Source organism: Calypte anna, chromosome 4A (assembly GCF_003957555.1).
Source record: "Calypte anna isolate BGI_N300 chromosome 4A, bCalAnn1_v1.p, whole genome shotgun sequence".
Taxonomy (NCBI): domain Eukaryota; kingdom Metazoa; phylum Chordata; class Aves; order Apodiformes; family Trochilidae; genus Calypte; species Calypte anna.
Window position 1 is genome coordinate 35,409,594 of NC_044248.1, and position 13,722 is coordinate 35,423,315.

Below are 13,722 nucleotides of genomic sequence, written 5' to 3' on the forward strand. Positions count from 1 at the left end.
GAGAGGGTGCGCAGGCGCCGCGCCGTCCTTTTCCCTCCCGCCACTGGCCCGGTGCTCGGTGCTGGGTCTCGCCACCCTCTCGGCTCTTCTCTCGGCCGCCGCCGCTTTCCCCGTTCCTCTCCCGGCCGCCGCCGCCCGCGGCTCTTCCCGCCGCCATCATGTACGACGCGGACGAAGGTGAGGGCGCGGCGGCTGCAGGCCGCTCCCGGTTGGGCCTTTCCTCCGGTTGAGGCGAGCAGGGGAGCCTCAGGGCTGGCGGGAGGCCGGGGGTGCTGCGGGAGCGGTGGGGTTCCCAGACAGGGATGGCCCCGGGGTGCCGGAGTATCCCTCATCCCGCCCCGTGCCCCCTACCTCACCCCATCAAGCGAGGGTGTGGTGGTGGGGGGCAGTGAGGCGATGGTAGCCTAAGTGAAGTGTTGTGCTTCCCCTGCAGATATGCAATATGATGAAGATGATGATGAAATCACCCCCGACTTGTGGCAGGAAGCCTGCTGGATCGTCATTAGGTGACTTTTTAATAAAAACTCCAGTGTTAACGCTTCGGTGCATGTGCTCTCGGTCTCACAGGTGACATCCCCTTCACTAGCAGCACCTCATGGAAGCTGTGGGCTTCATTATGCTAAATTATAACTTTCAGAGTGGGAGCAGTAGGGTTCTTTGGGGATTAAGAAGTCCTACTGACCCCCAGTGAGGTTTTGAATGAAGTCAGTCGTGATTTTGATTGTCAAGCACATGATTTTGCCCACTAACCTCACAGCTGATGCCAACATTAAAAAAAATAATATTTGGCTATTTCTTTCTGTGTTTTTCTAGCTAGACATGAGTATCCAGGACCTGCAGCTTTTTGTGGCAGTTATGGAATGAGATGCTGTGTGGAACTGAGTAGAACGTGTTTCTTTTGCTAGTTGTATGATTAATAAGGTGCAGATGGCTGGTATCTTAGAGCAGTTGTTTCAAACAGAATGGGAGATCTGCAGGGGTGATCCCACAGGCAGCCTGGATGGAGAGCAAAAATAAGAAGCTTTGGAGGCAGAAGGAGGAAGACCTTTCTATTGCAGCTCAATGAAGAGTGCTACCTTTGTTTTCAGTAAGGTGGGAGGTAACTGAGGCTGAGGCTGTGCATGAAGAAACTATTGTGTTGTGGTGGTGGCCAAACACTGGTAGGAGCTGCCCAGAGAGGTTATGGAGTCTCCGAACTCGATGGATATTCAGAAGCTGTCTGGACATGGTCTTGGACAGCCAGCTCTAGGTAACCCTGCTTGGGATGGGTGGTAGGATAAGTTGATCTCCAGAGATCACTTCCAGCCTCACCCATTCTGTGATACAAGTTGCCCCTTCCCTTCCTCCTTCCCCTTGTGTAATAGAAGTCTGTGCTGGCTGGACGTGCTGTGGCAACAGCACGATAACCAAAAGTGTGTTCTTGGGGAATCCTGAAATTATTGGTAAAAGAAGGTGGTTTTTACAGGTTTTCTCTAGGGAGCTTAGAAACAATGGGGCAGAAGCTGAAGTAGTGTGGGTTCCCTGTCTGGCTTCAGGAATGTGCTGGCAGGAGCTCATGCAGCAGACATGTTCAGGGCATCCTATTCAAAGTTAGGATGTGGGGCTTCTAACTTAGGCTTTGGTTTTTACAGTTAGATTGTGTTGGGCTGGTGACACAAAAGCCAGGGGAAGTCCATAGCAGGAGTGAAGCTGAGAACCTCTCTGTGGCTGTAAGAGAAGGGAACTAAGTTATGAAAAACTCAACTGTTATCTTGACCTAGGTGCATGCACTCAGTTTACTGCAGCTTGGAAAATTAGTTAAAGCAATTTGCATGCACTGTTGAAAATTTAAGTTAAAGCCACTTTCAATGAAATTTAAGTTAACAGGTTTCCTTTCTTGTTTTAAGGCAGTGCATACAGTCATGGCTTAGCCAAGAGGTGGCAGCAAGTCTGTCACCTTGTAGTGTGTCTTCAGACACCAAAAAAGAATTGTTAAGCATTTTTGAGCATCTGTATTCAGAACTCATGCACTGGGAAAGGTGGATGTGTCTGATTCTGTACTTTATTTGGTTATTTAAATTAGGATCTCTTGTTCATTTATGCATTCTTTTTTCTTTTTTTTTTTTTTTAGCTCCTACTTTGATGAAAAAGGTTTAGTCAGGCAACAGTTGGACTCTTTTGATGAGTTCATTCAGATGTCTGTGCAGAGAATTGTTGAAGATGCTCCACCAATTGATTTACAAGCTGAAGCCCAGCATGCCACAGGAGAAGTGGAAGAGCCAGTAAGTGGAGGTGCTTGGCAGAAGTGGGGTGTTTTTATAATTCAGAATGGGTTTGTGTGGATTTTATTCAGCCACTCAAGAGGTGAAAATACATCCAAGTTATGACATGATATATGTGGTCAATGGGACAGAGGTATGAACTGTTTGGAGTCTGAGGTACATGGCCAAGTTTCCAGATAATCAGGTATATGGCTGAGAAACACATGCAAGAGCTTTGTTACCCATGGGATCAAATTTGCCTCTCCTGCTGGTTAAGTTGTTGGTTGAGAAGTGACCAAAACCAATTGGCTGCTGCAGGTGATGTCAGTTACCATATGAAACTGCACTGACAGGGATGTAGTAGAGCAATGCATGTTTGGGTGGGATTTTTATTTTCAGTAGCTTTACCATGACAAGAAAATTCTAAGGCTGAGAAGTTTTTTGCTAGCTTTCTTCAGCCAGTCAGGTCCAGGTTTTCAAAGGGTGCCATTGCACACCATTTTCCATTGGCACCACGTTTCAAAGGAGAACAGATTTTCTTCAGATGTGTGCTGCTGCTGGTTATTCTGCAATGAGTGTGCACCTCCTACAGTGGCCGTGGTGCTTTCATCTGTGCCCTTGTGTTGCCTGATCCCTGTTCTGTAAGTGCTCTGTTCCCCTTCTGTCAGCCACTATGTTGCTGTTTCCCTGTAGAGTTTTAAAGGAACTGTAGGACACCCGAGCGTTGACTTTATTATCCATTTTGGCTGTTCAGAAATTACTGAAAGTTCTTAAGTGTTTTTTTTTTATTTGAAGATGGATTGTTTACTTCCCTGGAGCTGAGGATGTGAGGCAGCATTGAGTATTAAGCTCTTGGGCTGCTCTTGAACAACCAAAGTAGATGTTTCTTCCATGACAGTCAATGTCTTCTTGTTTTTCAGCCCCGGTATCTACTGAAGTTTGAACAAATCTATCTCTCCAAACCAACACATTGGGAAAGGGATGGAGCACCCTCACCTATGATGCCCAACGAAGCCAGACTGAGAAACCTGACGTAAGAACAAACTGTTGTGGGTAAACACAAGGAAGGACTGGCCCTGGATTGCTAATTGATAGTTTCTTTTGATTTAGTAGCACCTTGAAAATGTAATAATTACTGCTCTATTTACATTTTGATGTCTAGTTGTTAAATCCAGATGATAATTTGATAATAATGCTTAATATTGCCAGTGAGTACTTGAATAACTGCAGTCATCCTTCTTTACAGTAGTTGTAAAGGTAACATAATGATGTTTTTATTCTGTAGGTATTCAGCCCCCTTGTATGTGGATATAACTAAAACAGTTATTAAAGAAGGGGAGGATCAGTTACAGACACAGCACCAGAAAACTTTTATAGGAAAAATTCCCATTATGTTACGTTCAACATACTGCTTATTGAATGGCTTGACTGACCGTGACCTTTGTGAACTGAATGAATGCCCCCTTGATCCTGGTGGATACTTTATCATTAATGGATCAGAAAAGGTAAGATGACATACTGTGCACAGCCACCTTTACAGGCATTGAAAATTCTGTTGCTTGTTTCCATGTGTTTTGCCAAGAACTTAAGCTCTTTTATTCCATCTTACCACACTAATTGTGGGCACTTATGATCTTGTAGAAAAATGGGCTTTTAGTCCTCCATGAGGTCTTTCTTGAGCTGCCTTCCTCTCTGAGTTTCTTCAGTTTCATAAACTGTTTTGCACTGAATGCCACTAAGTAGTCTAGGTATGTTCCTTCCTATTTTCAACACTGCAGAACAGTGTGCACTCTAAAATGAGGTGATACCTCTCTTTGGGTCTCCTCCACTTTCTTCACAGTGGTAGAGATGCACTGTATTGTCAGAATAGGTTCTTCCCTCTGTTCCTATGGATTCAGGTTGAGTAAATCCTATCCTCTGCATGCTTCTGCCTCACCAGTGAAAATGACTTTTTTTTTTTTTTTTTTTTGTTAACTGACACCTGGGCAAAAAAGCAAAAGAAATAGAATTGCATTTTTCTTCTTGAGGGGAAAAAATAATTTGGCCTCGACTGTCACTGTTGAGTGCATTGGCCTTGGAAACAGATAATGAAATGTGTTCTTTAGCAATGTTGTGCCTGAAGCTTAACACAAATGTCTCAGCACAGCTAGCAGGTGTGGTAAGTGCATCTTGGAAAACAGTATTCTCAGAGACTTTTGTTTATTCTGTCTTAACTAGGTGTATGTTTTGTTTAATACAATATTTTTTAAATGCAGAGTATAATCCAGGTAAATCTGACAAATTGACTTCACTCTGTGTAGTTCTCTTAAAGTGAAGGACCATGGTAGGAATATCAGAAACACTGTGCTTGATACTCTGGGCATGCCCTTCTGTCAGTTATTTACTAGTATTCTTGTTTCTAACACAGGTTCTGATTGCTCAAGAGAAAATGGCTACAAACACTGTCTATGTGTTTGCAAAGAAAGATTCAAAATATGCCTACACAGGAGAGTGCAGATCTTGTCTGGAAAATTCCTCTCGACCCACAAGTACTATATGGGTTAGCATGCTGGCCAGAGGTGGGCAGGTAATAACCCCTGCTCTGGGGCTTACATTAACATTATGTTCTTTTATGAGTCTTGCAACTCTCCTGTCTCTTCATGTCATTTACTGCTGGGATTTTGAGAAGAATTTTCTTCCATTCCTAAGTTATAAAGAAGGTAAATTCGGATGAAGATGTATTCTGTCTGTCACAGGTTATGCCTGTCTCTGGGACAAATAATGTGAGGATTGACATTGACTCAGTTTGTGGCAGATTGTAGGGCAAGGCTAAAAAGTAATTTTAGAATTACTGTGAATGAGTTCCTAGAACATCCAAATAAGCAACTTCCTGGTTTTTGACAAAGAACAGGAGCAGGGACCCTGCCTTTGCTGACAGCCAAGCTAGTGTTTTGCAGACCACACATTAATTCATGTTTAACATCTAATTGTGCCATCTGTGAAGGGAAATCAGTGCTATTTGTAACTTCAGAAGCAGATGTCAGGGCTCATGGACCATTGCACTGGTGGTTAGGAATTCCCAAATGTGTTCTAACAGTAACTTTACTGGAAGCCTTAGACCACTCTGGCTCCTGATGGGAGCACTCTTGAGTCATTGTCACTCTGCTTCTCACAATATTTGTTTTCTCTATGGGAGTGGGAGGGCAGAGCAGCTACTTGCATAACCATGAGAACACAGAGTCTTACACAGTGGATTAGAAAAGCTGGATTTAAGCTTACAAAAGGGGAAGCTGAAGGTGGATAGGATTGCTTTTTACAAGTACATAAGGGAAGAGAAAGAGTGCATATGAGTGAATTAATAATACTGTTACAATTTCTTCGTAGCAGCAAAAACTTCCCATGTTTTTACAGGCTTCTAAAGTTAGGAATGTTTTTAAAATAAATAAAAAAAAATCACTGCTAAAGTAAAGTTTCAGAACAACTTCTTAGCAGATCTGCTGAGAGGTCATGGTTTCCTCTAGTGCTTGAACTAGTGCACTTCTGTATTGTCCAAGTCCAAAGAGATTTTTATATATACATACATACTTATTTATATAAATTTATATATTTATATATATATATCTGGAGAGATATACAAGGTAATTTTAGACTGATGTGTTTTCCTTCATCTTTTCAGGGTGCCAAGAAGAGTGCTATTGGTCAGCGCATTGTAGCAACTCTGCCATATATCAAACAAGAAGTTCCCATCATAATTGTCTTCCGTGCACTGGGTTTTGTGTCTGACAGGGACATTTTAGAGCACATCATATATGATTTTGAAGATCCAGAAATGATGGAAATGGTAACATATGTTCAATAAGTTACATTTGTAACTTACTAAAACTATAAGTTTGTGGTGGTGGTGTGTAGGTGTGGCTAATAATCATTCACAGTATTGTTTATTTTCCAGTTTTAATTTATTACTTTATTAATTTTATGTGAGCAAAGTGGAATAGAGGTTTTAAAGAGTTAATATGTATTTGGAAAGGTAGGGTCTTATCTTGCTGCCATTAACTTTAATTGTAAAATCCCATTTTATACCTGAAGCAGCAACACTCCTAGAATTTACTTGAATGAGAACTATTTCCCAAAGTCCGAAGTATTTTTTGTGTGTTACTTTTGTGCTCCATTACTCTTTTCTGCTGCTCTTGACAGAGTTACTGTAATAAAGCCAGAAATAACTGGATCAGTAGTTGGCAGTTCCTGAAAAGAGTCATCAGCAAACTGTTGCCTAGTTTCCTTCAACCCCAGCAGGCACTGTGTGCTACAGGCTTTTGCTGTGTTTTGTGTATTAGGTTAAGCCTTCTCTGGATGAAGCATTTGTCATTCAGGAGCAAAATGTTGCTCTAAACTTCATTGGATCAAGAGGTGCAAAGCCAGGTGTCACCAAAGAAAAGAGAATCAAGTATGCTAAAGAAGTCCTGCAGAAAGAAATGCTTCCACATGTTGGTGTCAGTGACTTCTGTGAAACAAAAAAGGCCTATTTTCTAGGGTATGTGAGTCATGTTTTCTGTCATGTATCTGCAAGTAGACCCTGAACACAGATTTTAGTTCCCATATACGTATATGATTAGAAGAACTCACTGAATTTTTTTTTAACCTCAGTCTCCTGGGTACTCAGTGATAAACTTTAGGGCACTCATAAATTCTCATAGCTGAGAAAATGCAAATTTTGATAAAATGAAAACAAAGATTGAAACCAAATAATCCTCTAACACATGCTGAATCTTAAGTTAGAGGTGATGATAGTGACAAACGACTTTTTGACATCATGTTGCATGGACAGTGTATAGAGGCTGATAAATAATGTGTAGATAACTACTGATAAGCTGATTGTAATGTAAACCCACTCTTTAAAACTTCTAGCACATCCTCTTGATCATTGCTTGTTGGTGTACAAATAAACTGTAGCATCATCATTTTACAACTGATAACATGTGGTAAAACTTAGCCCATATTACAGGGCAGGACAAACACGTAGCAGAAGACATTGCCACGGTGATGTAAATGTTGCCTTCTCTCTGTAGGTATCTGTACTTTCAGTGTTCACCTCTAGGGACATACTTGCTGAAGAGATCTGTTTTAGGACAGCAGAATTCTACATAACTAGAATGGACAATTTTTAGGAGACAGTTAACTGATTTATCTATGGAAGAATGGGATCTTTGCTGTGAATGTCTGCTTGCAGTTTTAAGTCGAAACTATCTATTTGCTTAGGTATATGGTTCATAGATTGTTGCTGGCAGCACTGGGAAGAAGAGAGCTTGATGACAGAGATCATTATGGCAACAAAAGACTGGATCTTGCTGGGCCACTGCTAGCTTTCCTGTTCAGAGGGTAACTACAATATATATGGGTTTTTTTCAAGATAGTTAATGGTATAGACACTGTCAACTCAGTGCTTCTAAATCAGTTCTATCAGACTATTCTGTTAGCCAGTCTTGGGCAACACAGCCTATCTCTGATTATGACTTTTTAATGAAGTGGATAAGTTTCCTCTAATAGAAGGTAGATAGCATCAGCTTGTTTTGAAGCATATTTTGTGCATGCTCACAATTCAGGCTAATTTGGTTTGGCTGCCACCCCCTTCTACCTCCTCCCCCCACACCTCCTCCCCTCAGTTACAAATAACTTGCTTCTGTTCAGGAAGCCAGTGGTGTTTTTCTAAAAAGTGCTGAGTAGGCTGAATTGCTGCAGCACTGTTTAATAATGTTCCTTGGCTTCTTTTTCTACAGAATGTTTAAGAATTTGCTGAAGGAAGTGAGAATATACGCACAAAAGTTTATCGACAGAGGGAAAGATTTCAACTTGGAACTGGCAATTAAAACACGAATTATTTCAGATGGTTTGAAGTATTCCTTGGCAACTGGAAACTGGGGTGACCAGAAGAAAGCTCATCAGGCCAGAGCAGGGGTATCTCAGGTACAATGGCTGAATAAGGCATGGTAGCATTTGTCAGGTTGATGCAAGGGTAAAACTGTATCATGGAAGAGTAACATTGCGTGGCAGCCACACATGTTATGTTCAGTAGAACCATTTTTAAAAGGAAACTTCTGTAGCTGAAACAGATGAAGATTTGAATAGTTGAGTCTGGTGGTTTTTGTTTTGGTTTGGCTTGTTCTTTTGGTTGAGGGTGGGGTAAGGGGGGTGGTGGGGTTTTTTTCTGTTGTTTTATTGGTCAGGGCTTTTTTTTTTATACCTGTAGTGGTCACTGCTAAATACTTGGTGTAACTCTTGTAGAGACTTCATGTAAGGACATATGATTGTGTGTCTGGTCAAGTCCTGCTCCCAGGGAATCTTTGGAAAGGGTGGATTTTTCTTTCCTTCAAAGGTGTTTGAAAAACATAAGTGACACCTTTTGATATAACAGTTTTGTGTTCCACAGCTAATGAGGAACACTGAGTCCAGAGCAGTGCTTAGTTGAGCTTGTTTCTCATGAAGGTGAAAGCAGGAAAAGAGGTGACAGTTTTTAAATGTCAGCACTCTGTTGTCTGGAGCCCTGGTGAGATCATAGTTTGGGAAAAGCAGAGTTAGGAAAGGGACAAAGATGGTAGCTGTCCCTGGATGGTGTGTTGATGGTATATGTGTATACGGGGCTTACTTGCTTTTTTAAATGAACTCACATTTAAGTCTGTAGAATTAAATTTTCTTAAATTTTTGAGAACCTCTGAGCAGATTCTGAAAAGAATGTAAATGCTGGTTTGCTCCTAGTTACTAAAGTCGTGTTAGTTTTTCAAACTAAGTTTAAAAAGATCTCTGTGTCATTGTACTGGCAAGCCCCCTGGTGAAAATGCAGCTTAAAAAGTATTTTACAAGTATTGCTCTTGATCAGAGTAAGCTATACTCCTCAAAACAAACTTTAAGGGTAATCTTAGTCTAAGACCAATGGAGGTGAGGTAAGAAGTGTAGCTAGCAAAAAAATCAGGGCTGTTTTAGTTTTGAAGTACTTAATTTTTAGAGGGCACAGATCCGTGGCTCTGAGGTATCATGGTGCTGGTCAGCAGCACAGTTTGTGTGACTGCTGAATCCCTTCCTGCCTGCAGGTGTTGAACCGCCTGACGTTTGCATCCACACTTTCCCACCTGAGACGCCTCAACTCCCCAATTGGTAGGGATGGTAAACTGGCAAAGCCCAGGCAGCTGCACAATACCCTGTGGGGGATGGTTTGTCCTGCCGAGACTCCAGAGGTAATGAAAGCAGTGTTTATGTCAGTGCTTACTCGTGCCTAACTGCTGGTGTTATCTGCTCATCATTTTGTAGCCATGGCACTTGTGATCATCACCTTTTTTTGAAATGCTGACGTGATTTGGAACAGTCTCCCCGGACAGGTTGTGGAGTTTTCTCCTCTGGAGACTTTCAAGACCCATCAGGATGTGTTTCTGAGTGACCTGCCCTAGCTTTGGTCCTGCTCTGGCAGGGTGGTTGGACTTGGTGATCTGCAGAGGTCCCTTCCAAGCCCTGACATTCTGTGATTGTTTAGCTTTATAGTTAACTCTAGCATGTTTTGTGTCCAGTCTGTTGAGTACTCAAAAGTTTTAAGTTCTTGGATTATCTAGGGGGAGTGTCTTGGTTTGGAAATGCAAGTGAACTTTGTGTTTTTACTAGGGTCATGCAGTAGGACTTGTGAAGAACTTAGCCCTGATGGCTTACATTTCTGTGGGGTCTCAGCCATCCCCAATTTTAGAATTCTTGGAAGAGTGGAGTATGGAAAACCTGGAAGAAATATCTCCAGCAGCAATAGCTGAGTATGTGCAAGTTAAACTGTTTCAACAGAATCAAGCTTTTTATCCTGCACAACAGGATAAGAAACAAACTTTTTGTTTTGGTTTGTTTTTTTTAATTTGTTTTGTGTTCTTCTTCCTAGTGCTACCAAGATCTTTGTTAATGGCTGCTGGGTAGGAATACACAAAGATCCAGAGCAGCTCATGAACACCCTAAGGAAGCTCCGTCGTCAGATGGACATCATTGTGTCAGAGGTATGAATTTTACATCTAGAGTTTGGGTGTCTGCAGATGAGAGAAGATAATGCCTTAATACTACTTTACAAATTCCTAATGGCATTATTTGTAAGTCTGTTTCTGAACATACTTCACATTGCTTGGGTTTTTTGTCCTGGCAGCTTTTTTGAATTTGGTGCTTTTGGGTATTTGTTTGTTTGTTTGTCGTGTGCAGTTTGTTATTTGGTTGTGGTCTTTTTGTTTGTTTGTTTTGGTGTGTTTTGTGTGAGTTTGTTTGTTTGTTTTTTTAAGAGGCCCCAGTTCAGTTGAAAATGGTCTCTTGAAACATTTCTCTGTGTAGGAGTGTTGGTGGTTTTTTCTCCATGCTGTTGATACCACCTGTAGGGCCTTTACTTTAGGGACCTTTGTCATCCTATTTTGTTTTCCATGGTTCTGATTCCAGGCTGAGACTTCTGGCCCTCACTGAGTGCTCCTTTCTTGTCCAGGTCTCAATGATCAGGGATATTCGTGAGCGTGAAATCCGCATCTATACCGACGCAGGCAGGATCTGCAGACCCCTTCTGATTGTGGAAAAGCAGAAGTTGCTGCTGAAGAAAAGGCATATTGACCAGCTGAAGGAACGAGAGTACAACAATTACAGGTGAGATACGTTGCTGAAAGTCAACTGAATGTCTGATTTTCCATCTTGGAAGCTGCAAGTTGCCCCAGGCTGGAGAGAACATTTAAGGCTTTGTGCAACGCAAAGGTGCTTTCTCTGCTTGGTAGAGAAGTTAATTTTTTTTATCACACTCAGGCAGTGGTAGTAATAATAAGCCAAGGAAATCCTTGTTCTTGTTACTGCTGAAGAGACCTGTCCTATGGGATGGCTGAGTATTTCAATCATTGGTTATTCAGTTGGCAGGATCTCGTGGCCAGTGGTGTAGTAGAGTACATTGACACCCTGGAAGAAGAGACTGTGATGCTGGCAATGACTCCAGATGACTTGCAAGAGAAAGGTGTGGCATACTGCTCAACATACACACACTGTGAGATTCACCCCTCTATGATCCTGGGAGTATGTGCATCCATTATCCCCTTCCCTGATCACAACCAGGTCAGTGCACCTCTTCCGGCAACCTCCTCTTAAAGCTGATAGAAAACCTGCAGGTGTACACCTAAAGACTGGTCTTTCCTCCTCTGTTTAGTCTCCCAGGAACACATACCAGTCTGCTATGGGTAAACAGGCTATGGGAGTTTACATCACAAACTTCCATGTTCGGATGGATACCTTGGCACACGTGTTGTATTATCCCCAGAAGCCCCTCGTAACAACGCGCTCCATGGAGTACTTGAGATTTAGAGAGTTACCAGCAGGTATGGTAATAATGCTCAGTCAGCAACACTGCTGCTTTGTTTAAACCCTGTCACAAGTGCTGGATGCCTAATACCTGCATATTTTGTGAATATATGTGATTTTAAATGTTACAGGTTAAATTTAACTTGTAGCTTGACACTAGACTGCAAAAAGGACATTGTGAGTGTGTCAGCTGAAAGTACTTGATCCACATAGGCTGCTAACATCCAAGTGGCAGAATGCCTTTTCTGTGTTGGTATTTGCTAGGCTCTTCACAAGGGGTCACTCTTGAGTCTTCTTTCCAGAGCTGGATTTGTTGATACCATATGGTTCTGGTGAGCCATGGAGATTTTGCCTAAAAACAGCTTCTAGAGAATACAGTTTGAGTTCAGAGTAATGCCTGTTTGGAATGCGTGTGCAACCTTTCAGAATCTTTGCTCTTTTTATTATAGGTATCAACTCAATTGTAGCCATTGCATCGTACACAGGCTATAACCAAGAAGACTCTGTCATCATGAACCGATCTGCTGTTGACAGAGGCTTTTTCAGGTGAGACTTTGTAACATTTTTTAACCGTTTGGGAGGAAAAAGAAAAGCATATCCAGTTGTTGGAAGGCTCGTGAAAAGTTTGTCTTATGCTGCAGGGCACCGTTCTCCAAATCTTTTCAACCTGAGAAGCTTTTTGGGTTTTATTTTTTTAACGGGGATGGACGGAGCAGCACAGTGAAAATGGTGAATGTCTGTGGCAGCAAAACACAGCGTGTGATGATGGTTTATTCTTTGTGTAACTTGACACAACTTGAGACTTCCCACTCTGTCTTCCTACGTTTTCTATTTTGGTCTTATTTACTATGTTTACTGCTCTTTGTGTGGTAGTTAAATGAAAAATATATTTCGACTCTTTGCTGTTACATGTGCATTATAGCTTTTAAATGTCTGTGCCTAGCTGTATAGCTGGTCAGTGGGTTTCCAGGTTTGTTCATTGTCTTTTGTACAAGTGGAGCCTAAGAAGTGTGTACTTGGTATCTTAGATTTACTGCCTTCCAGTGTAGCATAAGTTAAACTTTATGGCTCATGTGAAACTTTTATAGGATCTCCTTTATGCATGGGAAGAGTAGTTAAATGTGGATAGTATGGATCTAAAAGGCTGTGGCTTCGGTATGGTGGCAGCTTGTTTTCTGTTTGTTTATTGTTGGTTTTGGTTTTTTCCCTCCTCAGTGATGGTCTGATCAACAGGAGTTAAGAGGAGAGGTTGCATAGCACATGAACAGTATTGGTTTTGATTATCATTGGTAACAGTACCCATGCCACATGATTAAAGGGTGGTTAGAGTGCAGTTGAGATGTACACTGCCTTTGTAACTTTGTTTCAGATCTGTGTTCTATCGCTCATACAAAGAGCAAGAGTCTAAAAAAGGGTATGACCAAGAGGAAGTTTTTGAAAAGCCTACCCGGGAAACTTGCCAAGGTAAGATAAAGGAGTGTATGAAGACCTGAGGTTTCTTACTTAAATTTTTCCGAGCAAGGTTCTTAATGTCGTTGAACTGAACTGGTCTTTATTTTGGGACATATGAAATAGCATAAGCCTCTGTATTAATAGCAAAATATTTTGGCTGAAATATGCTGCATAAAATGATCTTAGGACATTTCAGCAGTATCATAGAATCATAGGATCATAGAATTGGCTGGGTTGGAAGGGACCTCAGAGATCATTGAGTCCAACCCTTGAACCACCGTTGCGGTTGCTAGACTATGGCACTGAGTGCCACATCCAGTCTCTTCTTAAGTAGTGTGAAGTTGAAAGCAAACTTGCTGAATTTCTACTAGACATCAAAGTTTAATATGTTGAAAATTTGGGAGTCTAGTTATTTTTTTTTTTCCTTTTCCCTGAGGTATGAGACATGCCATCTATGACAAACTTGATGATGATGGTTTGATAGCCCCTGGGGTCCGTGTGTCTGGGGATGATGTCATCATTGGCAAAACAGTAACTCTGCCAGAGAATGAAGATGAACTGGAAAGCACCAACAGGCGTTTCACAAAGAGAGACTGCAGCACTTTTCTGCGAACTAGCGAGACTGGGATTGTAGATCAGGTCATGGTAACCCTGAACCAGGAAGGATACAAGTTCTGCAAGATTAGGGTGAGTACTGACATGTGCACTCTACTTCTAG

At 41.8% G+C, this 13,722-nt stretch overlaps 1 protein-coding gene across 2 annotated transcripts in view; it reads left to right on the forward strand.

Moving 5' to 3' along the window:
• POLR2B (RNA polymerase II subunit B) overlaps window positions 1-13,722 on the forward strand; it is a 17,395-nt gene continuing 3,673 nt past the window's right edge. Inside the window, exons 1-19 of one of the 2 annotated variants that reach the window (XM_030449489.1) lie at window positions 1-177; window positions 434-506; window positions 2,111-2,261; window positions 3,161-3,273; window positions 3,526-3,745; window positions 4,648-4,806; window positions 5,896-6,060; window positions 6,554-6,750; window positions 7,476-7,595; window positions 7,994-8,180; window positions 9,302-9,445; window positions 9,864-10,003; window positions 10,123-10,234; window positions 10,702-10,856; window positions 11,111-11,309; window positions 11,401-11,569; window positions 12,002-12,098; window positions 12,922-13,016; window positions 13,441-13,691. In XM_030449489.1, coding sequence (XP_030305349.1) covers window positions 159-177; window positions 434-506; window positions 2,111-2,261; window positions 3,161-3,273; window positions 3,526-3,745; window positions 4,648-4,806; window positions 5,896-6,060; window positions 6,554-6,750; window positions 7,476-7,595; window positions 7,994-8,180; window positions 9,302-9,445; window positions 9,864-10,003; window positions 10,123-10,234; window positions 10,702-10,856; window positions 11,111-11,309; window positions 11,401-11,569; window positions 12,002-12,098; window positions 12,922-13,016; window positions 13,441-13,691 — 2,766 coding nt within the window. In that variant the 5' untranslated portion in view covers window positions 1-158. Of the gene's footprint in view, window positions 178-433; window positions 507-2,110; window positions 2,262-3,160; window positions 3,274-3,525; window positions 3,746-4,647; window positions 4,807-5,895; window positions 6,061-6,553; window positions 6,751-7,475; window positions 7,596-7,993; window positions 8,181-9,301; window positions 9,446-9,863; window positions 10,004-10,122; window positions 10,235-10,701; window positions 10,857-11,110; window positions 11,310-11,400; window positions 11,570-12,001; window positions 12,099-12,921; window positions 13,017-13,440; window positions 13,692-13,722 lie in introns of those variants that run through there. The other variant, XM_030449490.1, reaches the window with a different exon arrangement.